The sequence below is a fragment of the Poecilia reticulata genome, chromosome 15, assembly GCF_904066995.2.
Source record: "Poecilia reticulata chromosome 15, P_reticulata-male-v2, whole genome shotgun sequence".
Lineage (NCBI taxonomy): Eukaryota > Metazoa > Chordata > Actinopteri > Cyprinodontiformes > Poeciliidae > Poecilia > Poecilia reticulata.
In genome coordinates, this window is record NC_088844.1 from 5,290,465 (window position 1) to 5,307,301 (window position 16,837).

Genomic DNA, 16,837 nt, shown 5'->3' on the forward strand with positions numbered 1-16,837 from the left:
AACTTGGATTAAAGGTGAAAGCTTTAAGAATCTAGGCGTAGGACTCTTATTTTGAAATGAGAAAGGAAGTAGTTCTTGTGTTTCCCCTGGACTGGCTCATACACTCATACAAACATTAAAGAAGCCTCCAACTGTATTAAATAAACTACACGTCCCTTCTAACCCAGTACACAGGTTCAAGGTTCAGAATTCACAGATTCATCTGTTTGCTGATTTTTCTGCAGATAATAACTTCAAATTATTTGTGATTAATAATTCATAAAGTCTTAGATTTAAAATGCTTGAAAGAAAACACAGCTTAGGAATTTAAAAAATCAAGACATAATGGTACTGAACACGCTACTGGCTGCTGATTGCAACACAACCTTCCTTGACACTGATTCTGTCCCGATTGCAGAGAGACAAACCATCTGTCCTCCTGACATGGGATCAGCCCACCAGGTCAGTGGAATCACTTCTACTCTACAAGGAAAGGCCTCAGCTCCAAAAATCAGAAGGCAAAGGCCGACTTTAGTCAGAAGTCATTTCTGAATGGGCATCAGGAGCAGCAGAGATGATCAATGAGCCAGGAGCATGTTTCTGCCTGAGGCAACAAACACGTTCCATGTCTGTATTGAGCGTTTCAACACGTCCCACAGATCTAGGCTCACTTTCCACAGAGTATCCAAAACAACATTCCAGACCGAGTCCTGGGCAGCTTTGGTCATGATCTACCGAGTGTACTCTATGACACCTTCACCGTCTCCCTCTGAGTCCTAAAGACTCGCTGTGGCATGAAGGACTTTAGTCTGGTGGCAGAATGAAGATGTTCAACCCAAAGACTCCTTTAGCATCAGACTGGGACTGGTGCTCCTACAATAAGAACTAATTTACATCAGACACAGTTGGGTCACCAGTTTAAGTGACACTAATTGAAGTCCAGAACTTTCTAACATCAGCCTGACCGTACGACCTTTTCCTACTTGATTTGGTAAAAACGGCATTGATCAGTTTTTACCAAAGTTACGATTTGTGGCATGTTAAAACATGTTGACAATATAAAGGGTAAGAAGGAGTTACGGTCAACGTCACACTAACCTGCTTCTGGCAGCCTGTTCTGGATCCAAACTTGTGTTCTGGCTGGAACTCTCACTGTTCTGGGACACCAGGTCTTCTCTGGACTCGGCTGTGTCGCGCTGCAATGACCGGGAAGACACACATTCAACGTTTGTAGACCAGACATTGTACAATTGTAAAATTATTATTTTTAAAATGCTCATGCTTGTGTTCTTGTGCATTTGGTTCAACAAACAAACCAATGTAAAGGAACAAAGGTTTCAGCTCTGCACACACACCTGCTTGATTTTGTGGATGATGAAGTAGCGTTCGTTGCACAGGACCGTGGATGTGTCTCTGTACTGCTTTGTGAGCAGATTGAGCCACTGGGTCACTCCGTCCACCATGGCCAGGATAATGGCAAACAGGAAGCGCAGGATGTCCAGGATCTTCTGCACCATCTCTCCATGCACTGCACCACACAGCAAAAAGATCAAGGCCCTGTCTATAGCTTGGTTGGTGCTTCCTAATTCAATGTCGATGTCAAGTTTATTTATACAGTACTGTTAAAAACAGATTAGAACTCCACCAAAGTGTTGTACCAGGACATATGAAAAATATAAAATCAGGTTAGAATTAAACAATGAAAAGAAAATAAGACTAAAACATAACAGAGAAGTTACAGTATCAGACCTCAACTGAATGCCAACAAATAAAAATATGATTTAACATGTGGACATATTCCACATGTTAAATCCAGATACAAAAGTGTAAATATACGTTTAATTCAGCAGCAATGCAGGACAATATTTTCCCCTAAATTGCAAAACTTTAAAGTTGTGAATCATAAATATCACATTTCAAAAGACCAATTTCATCCCATTTTTTCAATTTCATTTTTGTGATTATTGACAGCTGTGATTTATAAATATAACTACTATTATTATTCCTGCCTCAGAGATTGAGCATGTTATAAATTATTCAGTCACTGCTGAGTGTTTGGTTAAACTATTTTTCTGTTTATGCGGACGCCCTCCAACATCATCGGGTTGTAATTTATTCAACAGCTGAAGCCAACCAATGAGAGTGCAGCTCCAGACCCAGGGTTAGGTCCAACACTGACAAGATATGGGTATTCATTGTAAATGTTTAGTTACCAGACTCTTCCTCCTCAGGTTCCTCAGCTTCACAGATGTCATCGGCCTCCTCAAATACTTCATCTGCACAAGCTACACACACACACATACACACACACACGCGCGCACATGCACACACACACACACACACATGCACACATACACACACACACACACACACACACGCAGGCCACAAGAGAACAAGAGATTGATGAGCTTGTGGCAGTACAGCTGAGCTACTTTACCTGACATGGTGGTGTAGTTTAGCAATTCATCATAATGAGAAAAACAATTGAATTGACTCGAGATGTTTTTTTTTTAAACACACACATAAATATACAGAATTACACATTTACTAGATAACTCTGCACCAGTACAGAACACTGAAATACACCAATAGATTCATAAACTTGATCAAACATGTAACAACAACACAAGTTTATTTTATTCAGTCAGAGAAATTAGGAGTAGAACAGTCAATGTAAAATAAAGAAACAAATTGACAAAAACAGCAGGTTAACTACCTACACAAATCATAGAATTAGACTGAATAGATCTGCACTTATGGATCGAGCAAATTGTCACCGATACCTGTTTGAAGATCTATTTCAGTCAAATCCAAAGACTTTTACTAGATTCTGAGTTTTATTTGCACAAAGTCATTACCCTTCAGAGCCTCCTGTTGGGAATCTCCTCTTTCTTGTCTCTTTGTCTCTTTTCCTTTGACAGTCTTCACGTGTCTCTGACGTCTCTGGCGTTCTCTCAAAGCTGCCTTCACACTCGTCACCCAGGCCAGGTATGCCAACTGGGAGACACATTTCCTTGTAACAGCTGCTAATTTATCGACATGTATGAACTATGAGGACAAGCGTTGGGTCCTGACCTGGCACGCAGTCTGAGCCTGAGGCTTCTTCTCTTCGTAGTTCAGGTCCTCTTCATCCTCACTGTCAGACTCAAACAGGTAGTAGTCTCCTGAGTGGATGACTGAGCAGCAGACACAAACAAACTCACTCTGTCAGGTTATACTGGAGGCTCTGGCATAAGATACATTACTGAATAAGTATTCTGTAAAAAAAAAAAAAAATTAATGAAATGTTATTTACATCACCTTGCAAAAGTATTCATACTCCTTGAACCTTTTCATGTTTAGTCACACAACAGTCGTTCACTTTAACTGGTTTAATTAGTATTTTATGTGACAGAATTGTGGAGGATGAGCAAAATGATACAAAATGATTTTTTTTTAAATATATAAATAGAACTCTGGAAAGAAAGCGTGGCAGTACTCTGTACTCTGAATAACTACATTTTGCTTTAATTACAGCTTGAAGCCTGTTGGGCGTGTTTCTACCTGCTGTCATCAGTAGATGCCTGGACTTTTAGTTTCATTCGTGTTCCTGTTTTAAATACATCTTTATAATTTATTTGGTGACACCTTGCCACTTTATTCCTCATGTTAGTTTATTTATTCTCAATCTTTGTGTTTAGGATTCTTGTTTTCTTGAAATGAGTGTTTCCTTGTTTTGTTTACCACTTTTATTCATTTCAAATTTGCTCCCCCCTTCATTCTCTCTGCTTTATCTTTACCTAGCATGAGCCATCAGCTTGCTCCCCTGCTCAATACATAATATTCATATAAACATATGATTTCCCTCTACCTACTGTCTTCCCCAGCTGCCTTTCCTTACCTCTGATTAGGTTCCCTGCAGCTATTCTCCACTGACTCTTTCCGTTTTTCCAAAACGTCCGCTAAGTTTCTCTTTGTAAATTTCCATTTGTTTCATTATTAATATCTTTGTGTTTTATTTTTATCCATCCATCCATTTTCTATACACCCTTGTCCCTTAGTGGGGTCAGGAGGGTTGCTGGTGCCCATCTCCAGCTAACGTTCCAGGCGAGAGGCGGGATAAACCCTGGACAGGTCGCCAGTCTGTCGCAGGGCAACACAGAGACACACAACCATGACTGTTAGGACCAATTAACCTAACAGTCAGGTTTTTGGACTGTGGGAGGAAGCCGGAGTACCCGGAGAAAACCCGGCACGCACAGGGAGAACATGCAAACTCCATGCAGAAAGACCAGGGCCGGGAATCGAACCCAGAACCTTCTTGCTGCAAGGCAACAGCTCTACCAACTGCGCCACTGTGCAGCCACATAATTTTGTTGTTGTTATGATGGTTGATGTAGATTATGAAGCACTTTGGTCAACTTCTAAATGTGCTATAAAAATAAAGTTGACATTGACATTGAATACATTCTGCATTGGACTCAGGTCAGAACTTTGGACACTGTTTGAACTTCAACAGATCGAAATGTTTGTCCTTTCTTCTTAATATTAATTCTTAATAACTCAAAATGGAGTTTGGAAACAAATGAAAGAAATTGAAAACCAGTTCTAAATTTTGAGTCAATTCACAATCATGCGCTAATATTTATCATATAAAATAAATGCAGCAAAGTTTCAGGCTTTGGATGAATACTTTTGTGAGCTGCCATATCAGTCTCAGTTAAAACACAGACGGTACCTCCTGCATGGTCGATCCACGGCTGGTACCAGTTTCTCTTCTTAGACTTCTTGTCTTTCTGGGACTCTGGAGGGAAAGATTTACATGAGATTAAAGCCATTCAAAAGAATGAAACTAGTGACGCCGAATACAGAAGGAACAGCATAAAGGACATGGAAGTAGTGGACTACATTTACCAGCTTCAGAGGAGTGGTCAGTGCTACTTGAGGCGGCTTCCTGGGTTTCCGTGGAGACGTCACTGCTTTTCTGTCCATCCTTGTACTTTTGCTGCTTGGAGCGAATCCTCTGCATGCTGGGAGGAGAAAGAGAAAATAAAAGGAGGAAAGTAAGAAGGAACAAAAGACAGGTCGTTTTAGTATCAAGACCTTTATAGTTTGCACTTCCAAAACACCTGCTGAGCTTCATATCATTTTAAAATCAATTTATAATTTCATGAAGAGAAAACTCACGATTTTTTGAGCTGCGACAGTGATTTCTTTTCGATCTGTTGGTGAAACTTAACATTCTTCATGATGCTGGCTCTGAAGAGCTCAAACCCTCTGAGAGACAGAAAAGAAAAAAAAACACATTAGTTACATTTCTTACACATTCACAGAAAATAATGACAACAAAAACAAATAAGCAATTGAGAGTTCACAGTGAAGTGAAATCCTGCTAGTAAGACCACATTCTGAAGGATTGATCAACTTTAAACTCTAATGAACATTTAATGCTGGGACCAGGAAGACATTTTAAATATAAACAAAACAACAGAAACAACAAACAAAATGGATCTCTGTAAACAATATTGCTCTTCAAAAAATAGGAAAAGGTTCAAATGGTAGAAATGCTTTAGTCAGGCCCTGTGTGCACTAGAGTCGTAGAATCCACGATTCTAGTGTGTGTTGAATGGAAAACTGTTCTCAGTTCACGCCGCGCTTCACCTCGACGCCTGCTTGGCAAACGCCTGCAGCTCTGTTGTCACATGCAGGAAGTAGAAACTGAGGAAGACTCTCCTCTGCAGCAGGAGGCAGAGCAGACACAAGCTGTCCCACAAAATGCCCGCTTCCTCCACTGGCAGACTGCATGTGTCACTGCTCACTGCAGCAGCTGGGAGAAGGGAAAAAAAAACACGGAGAATGTGGGGAAAATAATCAGGAATCTGTCCGATTAATGCAAAACAGAAGAACCTGTTTCAAATAAGACTTAGACTAGTAATTCAGTGATTAGTTATTTTCTAAATCCTCAATTCTCCCTGAGGTTCAATATTTTTTCATATGATTTCTAACTTTCATGCTGTCTGGTTACAGTATAAATGACTAAATGTTTATCACCGTAACGACATGAGGTGATAAATGAAGGACTTACGATCATAATATCCTTTAACTGTGCAGACCAGGCTGAAGAGCTGAATCACCCAACAGAACCTCGCCTGCATCTCAGACACAAACACACAGGCCAGAATCTGCAACACAGACACACACACACACACACACACACACACACACACACACACACACACACACACACACACACACACACACACACACACAGAGAGAGAGAGACAGAGAAAGAAAGTAAGCTTAATTCAGTTTTTATGACAGATTCTGAAAGGATGATGTATGAACAAACTCTCAGTTTGCAGAGCAGGTCAGTGCTTTGACTGCATGCACTGGAGATTTTTTTCCATTGTATATTTTTGATACAGAATGACTGTAAATTAATTACTTGACTTCAGTGCTCCCACTGACTATTTAATAATTCAATATTTTTTCATCAGGAAAAACACAGCGAGGGGCCACACAGAGCAGCTAACAGACATATCGCAAAAAACTTAAGAACTAAACCAGTGGGTGGGATCAGTTCGCTGTAATTCAAATGAATGATTTTTATTCAACCACATAACAGCAAGTCCTCCAGCTTGCAGAACAGCTGAGATGACTGCTGGTGCATATTCAACACACAAAAATCATGTTACATGTGCTTTACTGCCATCTAGTGATCAGAGTGTGAATGTCATGGTTTTACAAGAAGCGACTGAAACACTGTTAATGATGGAACTGAAGATTATTCTGTAAATCAGTTTCAAAGTCATATTTGGCAATAGAAGCAACAATTAAATCATCTACATACCTCAAAAATGAGTTTCATTAATATTTTAATAATAATAATAATAATAATAATAATAATAATAATAATAATAATAATAATAATAATAATAATAATAATAATTTTAGCACTATCTCCAAGTATGCCTGATGTCACTAATTTGTATCATACCTACATTTTTCTCTTGCATATGGTAGCATGACATGAACAACCTCCATGTAATTCAGTATCTGCTTAACACCAATAACAAATTATTGTCAATATCCTACTATTTTTCAAAGGTTAGGGGATAATTCTAATAATTCTAGTAAATTAAGGCAATAAAGTGATAAATTTCACAAACTTAAAAGTTAACAAAACATCTTTCTAAACCGGGTAGATAAGGAGCAAACCAGAAGCTTTACTCACAGATAAGGCATTCTTAGATATGATGACGGCCACGTTGTAGATGATGAGACAGTCCCACAGCATCAGGCGGACTCTGGATGGCTTGACTAGCAGCTTGGTTCCAAACAGCAGGAAAAAGAAGGAGGCAATCAGGTAACCCAGTCCAAACACGGAGATCCGGGTGGCGCCTGTGATGAACACCATGGACAGCACGAACCAGAAGAAGTACCGAAACACCAGAACCTTCACCATGTCCAGATAACTCCTGCAGGGGGCGCAAGCCGTCACGTCACAGCAGATCCAGAGAAGTGTTTCCATTTGAGAACACCGAGTACAGTAAACAAATACGCTCTACCTGCAGTTGATGAAGTTAGGCGCCGGGTTAAAGAGCTGGCCCTCCATTGGATCGGGCTCATCTGTGTTCTCTCCTGCTTGGACCACCCAGTCCTCCTGCTTCTCACACTCAAACACCTTCCACTGCTGGGACGCACACATCAGCAGCAGGAAGTCCGCTGTGAACAGAAACTAGGCGTGAGCCTCGTCCTCCTCATCCTCGTCATCATCAACCTGGAACACTGGCCTACTTCTAACAGATTCAGCACATGCACACTGAGAAAACTGAAGAATTACACACATCTTAAGGCTAACGCTGAGGTATATAACTTTTATAAAGAATAAATGGTTTGTATATTTGTTAAAACTGTCATGTTGTGCGGCTGCACAGTGGCACAGTTGGTAGAGCTGTTGCTTTTCAGCAAGAAGGTTCTGGGTTCGATTCCCGGCCCCAGTCTTTCTGCATGGAGTTTGCATGTTCTCCCTGTGCCTGTGTGGGTTTTCTCCGGGTACTCCGGTTTCCTCCCACAGTCCAAAAACATGACTGTCAGGTTGATTGGCCTCTCCAAATTGCCCCTAGGTGTGAGTGTGTGTGTGCATGGTTGTGTGTCCTGTGTGTCTCTGTGTTGCCCTACGACAGACTGGCGAACTGTCCAGGGTGACCCCGCCTCTCGCCCGGTACGCTAGCTGGAGATAGGCACCAGCAACCCACCCGACCCCACTCAGGGACAAGGGTGTAAGAAAATGGATGGATGGATGTCATGTCATGTTGTGACAGTATCTTATGAGACTCCCGGTCAGAAACAACCAATCAGAGTCAGAAGGAGGGCCTTAGCGCCGTCACTCAACCTCATGCACTCGCTGCTAAATGTGCTGATGGCAGAGAAATAACAGCAAAACCGTTTATCAGCCGTCATTGGTGGCTATGCGAACCAGCATTAGAATTCACAACAGGGTCTGCTGGTATGGAAAAGTTAGTGGTAGCAGCGAGCAATGGGGGAGGAGAGGGAGGGTGATCAGCACTGCACAAGATTATGATTGACAGTGCTCAAATCTGCCGCTTGACTCTGATTGGTTGTTCCTAGTTAGCACTTGAAGAACTGGGAGGAGGCAAAGGAGCTCGATTTTTTTCAGAGATTATCTGTGCCATTCCATACTGAGATGACATAGTGACGGTTTCAACAAACATGTAAAAAAACGTTTTTTTTTTGATAAAGTTACATACCGCACCTTTAAGGACTTTTGTACAGAAATAATCGGAATAACTGATTTTTAATTATGAATTGTGAATTCACAATTACCATCAGCCATTAAAAGCACAAGCAAAGCAAAGAAATGCTGCTTAAATGAGATTAAACTCTATGATTTGCTCAGATATCAGTCATTCCACATAGAGGCACCAAACTGACCCATCAGGTTTTTGGAGTTGGGCACGGTGTAGAAGTCGGGCAGATAGATCCATTTAATGAGCGCTGAGCTCATCAACAGCTGGTTGTTCCACCTCCATGGGTAATCTGCAGAGACACACAGGGAACAGGAGAAAAGGTCAAATCTACCAGCCTTCAGAGATTACAGCTGGCGGTTTCTGGTTTTGATACCCAGTACCAGAGTCTGGTTCAGATCAAAGTCCCAGACTAAACTCAACTCCCAGCTCCTGCTGGCTCCTGCTGGCTCCTGCTGGGAGTTGAGTTGAGGTCCTAGACTCTCCATTCTGAATCAATTCAAAATGCTCAAGAATTGATTTTAGTCAGCGGCCCACCATGTTTTAGAGTTAATTAATGTTTAAAGTTGACAGAAACTTTTAAAATATCACCAGATAATCATGTGTTATTGGAAGACATTGTGAGCAATACCTAAACACCAACTATAAAGTCTTCAAAAAAGGCAAATAGGTCAAATAAATATCAATCTTCTTCACTTCAATTGTTTTATCCTTATTTAAGTGTCCTGCATTTTTTTCTGTGACTTGTCACTTAATTTGCTGAAGTTGCTAGTATGTGGAGACAGGCAGTGGTTATGGAGTTCCTGTGAAATAAAGACCTCAGTCTCCGTATGTGGTCACATACTGACACATACATACTGCTTCAAAAAATTTAACCGAAGTGACTTTTTAACCCGTCTTTGCTATCACTATTACTGGTGAATAAAAATATCTAGAATACATAAACAAGCTATTCTTAGCCTGGTGGGACACAAGTAAAGCCTTATTATGAAATCCACCCTGAAATGAGCAGAACTATCCGTTCTTCCATCCTCTGAGCACTCACCTATGCAGAGAGCAGGAGGAATGCCCACACACAGCAGATACTGGTAGATCATGAAGATGGACAGGAAGAGGCAGTACTTGGGCCAAATCTTGGCTATTGTTGCTCGTCGGCGCCTCACCAGCAGGGCCACCATCCAGCAGCCATGGATTATGACTAAAAAGTTCATCCGCTGACCAATCACATTCACCGTCATCAGAAAGCATATCTTTTTGTAGGAAAAAGGGGAGAGTTAAAAGAATTAAAACGCAATTGAAGCGTAACAGAAATGCAGTGCAGTGAAAATGTGATGTGATAATGGCCCACCTCCAACCCAAACTTGTAGAAGGCATAGTTGAGCAGGTACTTCAAGCACGGAATGAGGCCGTTGTCCAAAGTGTCTCTCTTTGCAGAGGGGAAGAGAGTCGGTATGACAGGAGGGGATTGCAGGAGCTGTCGATAGTGGTGAACCTGGTGACGATACACTGTAGCTTCAAACACCAGCAGCATCAGCACGATCAGATGATTCTGGAACAAACATATGACAAACCATGTCAGAATGACATCCAATGTTTGATCTTCTATTTTAGGCTGGAAGATGGGAGTTTTGGAAATGTTTTCATTCACACAGACGAAGAGACAGAGAGAATGTGCTTTAAACACAGATCAGAGGAAGGATCTGATCTAATAATCAATCAAGAAAGTGATTATTCTTTAATAGTGATTAAAAAATAATCACTATTATTTAAATAATAGAGATTAGTTAAAGAATTAATAAATCCACAACACAACAGAATCAGTTATAGGGAAATGATGATTGACTTTACCTTGCTGTACCCCAAAGCAGTCGCATCTTTCCTTATGCCAAACCACTTGGCTGGATCTATAGGTTCCTTGTAAAGCGTGGAGTTCATCATCTCCTCTGGTTGGAGGTTGGTTGTGTTTGTTAGCGGCTATCAGAGAATAAAAACACACAGCAACATACGCAACTTACAACTAAAGCTTCAACAAAAAACAGAACCAACAACACCAGGTTTCATTGGAGCTGAGGTGGGTCTTACCATGCTACAGTTGCGAGAGTACTCCGTGGGGTTGACCACACTAAGTTGGTACAGCATCTTACAGACGATGATGACACACACCCAGACCGTGGACAGGCATGATGCCATGGGCCTGAAGCGGCTAAACGGCATCGCCAGAGACCACAACACCACCAGGACCAGGTTCATCACCGATGGCTTCAGACGGGACAAGAAAGACGGCAGAGGTTACATCACACTGTCCAACAGGAATCAGAACTTAAACATAATGTATATGTATTAGAATATACAAGTTCCCTGCATGGAATAAAAATACAAAAACATTTTACAAACAACAGCTGGATGTGCAAGTTTTCATTTATTTTGGATTCCTTCACTAGCATTGTAAAACCCACACCTATAAAACTGTTAGTAAGCTGGACCCCTCACCTGGCACTTACTGTAGCCATCAACAAGATGTGACAGAATTCTGTGTAAATATTTGACCAATCTTCTCGGCATTAGAAGTTGGTTTTACGACATAAGACTAACTTTTATCAGTAGCCCACGAATTTGAAATCAGGTTGACTTTGACGAGGCCCTTCTAGAAGTTCAAAGTTAGCCCAAGTTATCTTCAGGAAAATGAGGTCTGATGTGTGTTTGGGATCATCATTCTGTTGGAGCATCCAACTGTGACATTCTTCTGTTAGTCCTTGGCAAAAGTGTTTGAATAAATACCAGTGTGTACAAACTCAAATGTACTCAGATAAGGGTTATCACTCTGAGGCAAAGCCACTTAGTGCAGCATCAGGTAGCATGACTCCAGTTAAAAACCCTGGAATAGCTACATTCTTAAGTGTTTACATTCCTCTACGTATTTGCTGCTAGAGTCACTCAGTGAGTGCACCTGACCTGGCCACGGTTGTGCAACAGCTTTCAGGTAAAGAGGAGGCACTTCTAGGTATGGGAGGGGAAATCCAAACTGCCTTGTTCTCGCGCTAACATACATATTTTCACAATCATATCATCATACAGCACTCCCTTTTGTCGGTAACGGAGACAACGCGTATTGTAAACACTTGCACTTCCTTACATGGTCACTAGAGGTCGCCTAATGTTGCTGAGTCGACATATATTCAAATTCCTCCATAAACAAACAGATCATGAGTCAGTTTAGAGTGAAGATAGACTCCAAGTACTATTTATGAGTACAGCTAACCTCACTGACATCTCTGGGCCACACAGAAAGATGATTAACAGCCTTTACTACAACATGTTCTCATAACTGTCACTCTCTCTATATTTACCTCTTCAAGTGCAACCCACACGGAGAAAAAGGCCACCATTTTGAGGATGTGAAGCTCCAGAATCCTCCAAAGGAACCCCTGGACTTTAGTAAGGATGTCGGTGAACTTCCTGGACAGAACCAGAATCCTGTCCATCACCAGGCCCCACTTAGTGGGAGCCAACTCTGGAATGAGAGAGAAACTACGTTAAACACGGAGAGTCCTCAGAGACAGAGACTATCAACCATCACGCCAGGATGTGAATTTGATGATTATTTATTTAGCAGAAAAATGTAGTTCATATTCATTCTAATCATAGATTCCAAGGTCATTTATACATCCACACCAATATGGTAACTGTAAAAAAAATAGTACAGTTTAGCTCCAGTTGGTAATAGGTTTTCTAGCTTAAGCTAAACTTTATCTGTTATGAAGAAAGTTGTTTATTGTTCAGATACACGGATTTTACCCAACAACTGTACCAATGATGTGAATACCAATATAAAAATGTCTTTCATATGTGGCGATTATACAAATCCTAAATGCATAGACCCATGCTATAGCATAATAACATACTGATTTACATACATATGCAAAGAAAAAATTATAGTATTCACCTTCATCTTCGGATTCTTCATCATTGTCCGCCACCAGTTCTTCTTCCTCAGGGTTTACCCTCACATTATCAATGCTGACTTCCTCCCTTCTTTCTTTATTCTTTCTCCTGGAGGCAGAAGATTTTATTAAAAAGATGTCTGATTAAAGCCACACTCAACCATTATAACTCCAAGTTGAGTCGGTAACAAAAAAAGGGAGATCTTGATGCGAGGTAAACCTTTAAAATGTTTGTCTCTTATTGTTTGTCTGTGGTGCATCATCTACAGCTTATGTGTCAAGCTCGTGTCAAATCCAGCTCTGCCCTCTAGACTCCAGAGAGACAAACTGAACCTTCAAGACAGCAGCTGTATGCTTAACTATTATTTGATCGATCATATCAAAGAAATTTGTATTTTACTGCCAAATGACATTCATTTTTCCCTCCATTTTTTCCCAATCCAGTAATGGCAAAATTTCACGCAAAAGCAACAGCACTTTTTTTGCACTAATGTGTAATTGTACTGCAAATGTTCCACAAAAACATGGTGTGCATGGTGAATTTTTGTTCTTCATTCAGTGAAGTTAGTCATAGTGGGAAGAGAATCCAGAAATTTTATAGAATTAAGAGTAGTGATACTTAATAAAACTATTACTCAAGTAAAAGTAAAAAGTACACCTTACTAAACTAGCGCAATTTTTGCCAAAATGTTACTCAAGTAAATATGGCTTGGTAACTGTAGCCAGTTAATTCCAACTCTTTCTACAACATATAACACTGCACACAGAGAGGTCCAGGAAAAGGCAGGAGAGCTGCAGCAGTGTGTACCTGTGTTTGGGGGTAACATGTTCCAGGTCTGTGATCTTCATGAAGGGCTTGTGGAAGTAGTGCAGCTGCAGGATGCAGGCCAGCAGGAAGAAACCCGGGATGAGGATGCTGGAGAAGAGCTCTGACAGAGCGAACGTCTCCAGGCCGACGGCTGCCAGCCTGCAACCAGCAGAACATCCACCGCATCAGCTCAGACCTTACCGGGTTAGTCCCAACACTATACCAGGATGACCAGTAGCTGAGAGTATACAGCCCTGGAGTTTAAACACATACTGTCCATCTGTGAAACCAGTGAGGTTTTTCCAGTATTCGGGAAAGTCTTCAAACTGGTATGTGTAAATGGAGATGAGCACCAGCATGGTGTAGGCCACCACCAGCCACCAGAATAGCTTCAGCAGATGTCTCCACAGAGAATAGTACACCTGCAGAATGGGAACAAGGCTTTGGTTAGAAGGTGAAGGAAATGCTAGAGGAAACGAGTCTGGTTTCACCTCAGCATCAGAATAAAACCTTCTAAAAACAAGTTCTATAAAAATATCATTATGTTTCCAAAAGAAAGATTTGTGAATGAACCCAAAACATCTTCTCTGATCAAATCCAGACAGCTGCTTCCTTCCAGACCACAGCCTGACTCCAGCCTGATAGCAAATATCTATATGTAAATATCTACCGCTCAACTCAAACAAATAAACTGTCGTTCTCCTCTACATAGATTTTACTAACCCTATTTTTTTTATTTCAAACATGATAGCAGTATAAAAATAACACACATGAAGAAGGAATGCAAAAGACACATTTTTTGTACCACAATAATCTTAACATGCTTGAAAAGGAAAAAGTAAGAAACTTATGAACTCCTACCCCATAAACTCATACAATATTTTCAGAAGGACCCTCATTAATAAATCTAATAAAAAATAATTTTAAAAAAGATATACGTTAATTAATCTTCCATTTAAATTTTTTTAATGGATTAAATAAGTTAATTTTTGCTCAACTAAATGTTATGACTATAATGTAACCATTATGTTACAAGGAACAATAATTCAGAACCAGTTTTCATGTAAAGCCATGAAAAGCAGTGTCCTCCAGAAACGCTCATAAATAAATGTTTAAACCAGTTCAAACTACAACACAGAACAGCACACAAGTAAATAAAGTAAAAAATAAAGATATGTGTATGCATACCAGAGAGGCAGGGTGTGTATATGTATGAGTGTCTAGAGGTCAGATTGACCAGGGAGGGTCAGCAGCAGCAGGGGCTTTCAGGTGAGTTCAGGGGCCTGGAGCCAATCAGAACGGTCTGATGTGAGGGTCAGTCCAACCTTCTGATATCGTTGATTATTTATAAAGTATTACTGTGGACTAACGAGCAGTTAATCAATTAATTGCATGATAAATTGAGATAAGCTTGATCATTTCCATTATAATGATTGATATTTTTTGAAGGGAAAATGTGTTTACACAAACATCATAATCAATTTTATTTATGTTTTTAGTTGTGTTTCTTTTTATTTCCATTTTATTTAGATGTTTGTTTTTGTGTGTTTTATTTGGGAGTATTTAAAATGTCTACCAGTGCCAGTGTTATATGTTCCTTAAAACATTAAAGTTTATTGATCTTTAAGAGGGTGAACATGCATTATTATGCCATTATCACTATATTACGGTCCTTGAAAATGGTCTCAAAACAGGTCTGCTATGAACATTATGAAACTTAGACTCTAGATCAGTGGTTCTTAACCTTTTTTGAGGTACCAAACCCACCAGTTTCATATGCACATTCACTGAACCCTTCTGCGATGATAAATAAAATATGATTTTTTCCCCCCAAATTCCAGACATAGGGTCACCTCAAGATCACTAATTAAGTCTTAAAAGGTAGAGCCTCTGAGAACAGTTTTTCAAAATAGTCAGTGTTTTCAGCAAAGTTGAGCTGACTGTCCAGGAACGACCCAAGGTATTTAAAATTTGCCACAATTTCAACAGGTTGGTCATCAGAGAAACTGGAACCACTTTAAGGTCTTGTTTAGATCATTTAATTAGCTCTACATTCTTAAGAGAATGAAAAATTAATAATAAATAATAAAGACTTTGCGGTATTCTGAGGGGTGCTGGTGCCCATCTCCAGCTAACGTTCCGGGCGAGAGGCGGGGTACACCCTGGACAGGTCGCCAGTCTGTCACAGGGCAACGCAGAGACACACAGGACAAACAACCATGCACACACACACTCACGCCTAGGGGGAATTTGGAGAGGCCAATTAACCTGACAGTCATGTTTTTGACTGTGTTGTAATTATATTAGCTGTGTTACCACTCCCACGCCACTAGAGGCAGTATCAATCCCGAAAAGTTGCACTAAGGATCAGATTTAGAAGTACACTGAAAGCTACAGAATTTGGTAAAAACTGTGAGCTTTGCTGAAGTAATTAAAGACAAAAGTTAAAATCCATGCTGAGAGTGGAACTCTTTCAATCAGTGCTCCTCCGCAGCCCTGATTGGCTAAGCAATGTAACGTGATCCTCTGCAGCAAGTGATGGCAAAGCGGGGGCGTCATCACGAGTCTTTACCTCCGCGGCAGAGGCTCCGCCGAACCCGAGACCAACTCATCGAACCCCTGGGGTTCGATCGAACCCAGGTTAAGAACCACTGCTCTAGATTGAAGCACTTCAATGTTGCTCAAGTCTTCCTCCAACCTGTTATCCCAGTAAACGTGTGTGTGTGTGTGTGTGTGTGTGTGTGTGTGTGTGTGTGTGTGTGTGTGTGTGTGTGTGTGCGTGCGTGTGTGTGTGTGTGTACGTGTGCGTAACACTTTATTTGAAGGGGGGTCAATACATGACATAACACCTGTCATGAACATCAGTAAGTCTTCCTGAATATTTATGACTGTTGTCATAAAGTGTCATTCGGTAAATTATGACACTTTTAATACAAAGTTGACATTATTCAAAATGTCTTTGTTATGACAACTTGACATTAACCAAGAAATCATTACTGTTTAAACTTTACCTTTAATAACATAAAGTTACCTAATTTTTAAAGTGCAATCAGTAATACTTTTATAACAAATTTATATCAGTAATCAAGTGTTTATGACAGTGTCATGTCAGTCTTATTTACCCTCCTTCAAATAAAGTGTTACCAGCGTGGGTGTAGGTGTGCGTGTGTAAGGCTGGGGAGTGGAGGGGTGGAGTGGAGTGGTTACAGTTTGATGAGCAAAGCATGCAAACCACATAGAAGACACAACAAATTACCTTTACTCACATTATGATCAAGATGCCATCAATAACAGTCTGGCAGCAGAAACAGTGAAGAGAGGAATAAAAGCGACAGCATGTGTGACTAGAAAAGCACAAAGTT

The 16,837-nt window shown here is 40.5% G+C and overlaps 1 protein-coding gene across 2 annotated transcripts in view; it reads right to left on the reverse strand.

Annotated features, from left to right (window-relative positions):
- The window catches only part of piezo1 (piezo type mechanosensitive ion channel component 1 (Er blood group)), an 85,743-nt gene that overhangs the window by 23,576 nt on the left and 45,330 nt on the right, over positions 1-16,837 (reverse strand). For both annotated transcript variants that reach the window (XM_017309158.2, XM_008429141.3), the window contains exons 15-35: positions 13,749-13,897; positions 13,476-13,634; positions 12,670-12,776; positions 12,074-12,237; positions 10,809-10,985; positions 10,575-10,700; positions 10,075-10,275; positions 9,772-9,976; positions 8,914-9,018; positions 7,527-7,683; positions 7,193-7,436; positions 6,044-6,140; positions 5,620-5,785; positions 5,146-5,235; positions 4,873-4,988; positions 4,697-4,762; positions 3,055-3,155; positions 2,838-2,976; positions 2,193-2,264; positions 1,335-1,507; positions 1,078-1,175 (exon numbers count right to left, since the gene is read on the reverse strand). In XM_017309158.2, coding sequence (XP_017164647.2) covers positions 1,078-1,175; positions 1,335-1,507; positions 2,193-2,264; positions 2,838-2,976; positions 3,055-3,155; positions 4,697-4,762; positions 4,873-4,988; positions 5,146-5,235; positions 5,620-5,785; positions 6,044-6,140; positions 7,193-7,436; positions 7,527-7,683; positions 8,914-9,018; positions 9,772-9,976; positions 10,075-10,275; positions 10,575-10,700; positions 10,809-10,985; positions 12,074-12,237; positions 12,670-12,776; positions 13,476-13,634; positions 13,749-13,897 — 2,912 coding nt within the window. The remainder of the gene's footprint in view (positions 1-1,077; positions 1,176-1,334; positions 1,508-2,192; positions 2,265-2,837; positions 2,977-3,054; positions 3,156-4,696; positions 4,763-4,872; positions 4,989-5,145; positions 5,236-5,619; positions 5,786-6,043; positions 6,141-7,192; positions 7,437-7,526; positions 7,684-8,913; positions 9,019-9,771; positions 9,977-10,074; positions 10,276-10,574; positions 10,701-10,808; positions 10,986-12,073; positions 12,238-12,669; positions 12,777-13,475; positions 13,635-13,748; positions 13,898-16,837) is intronic.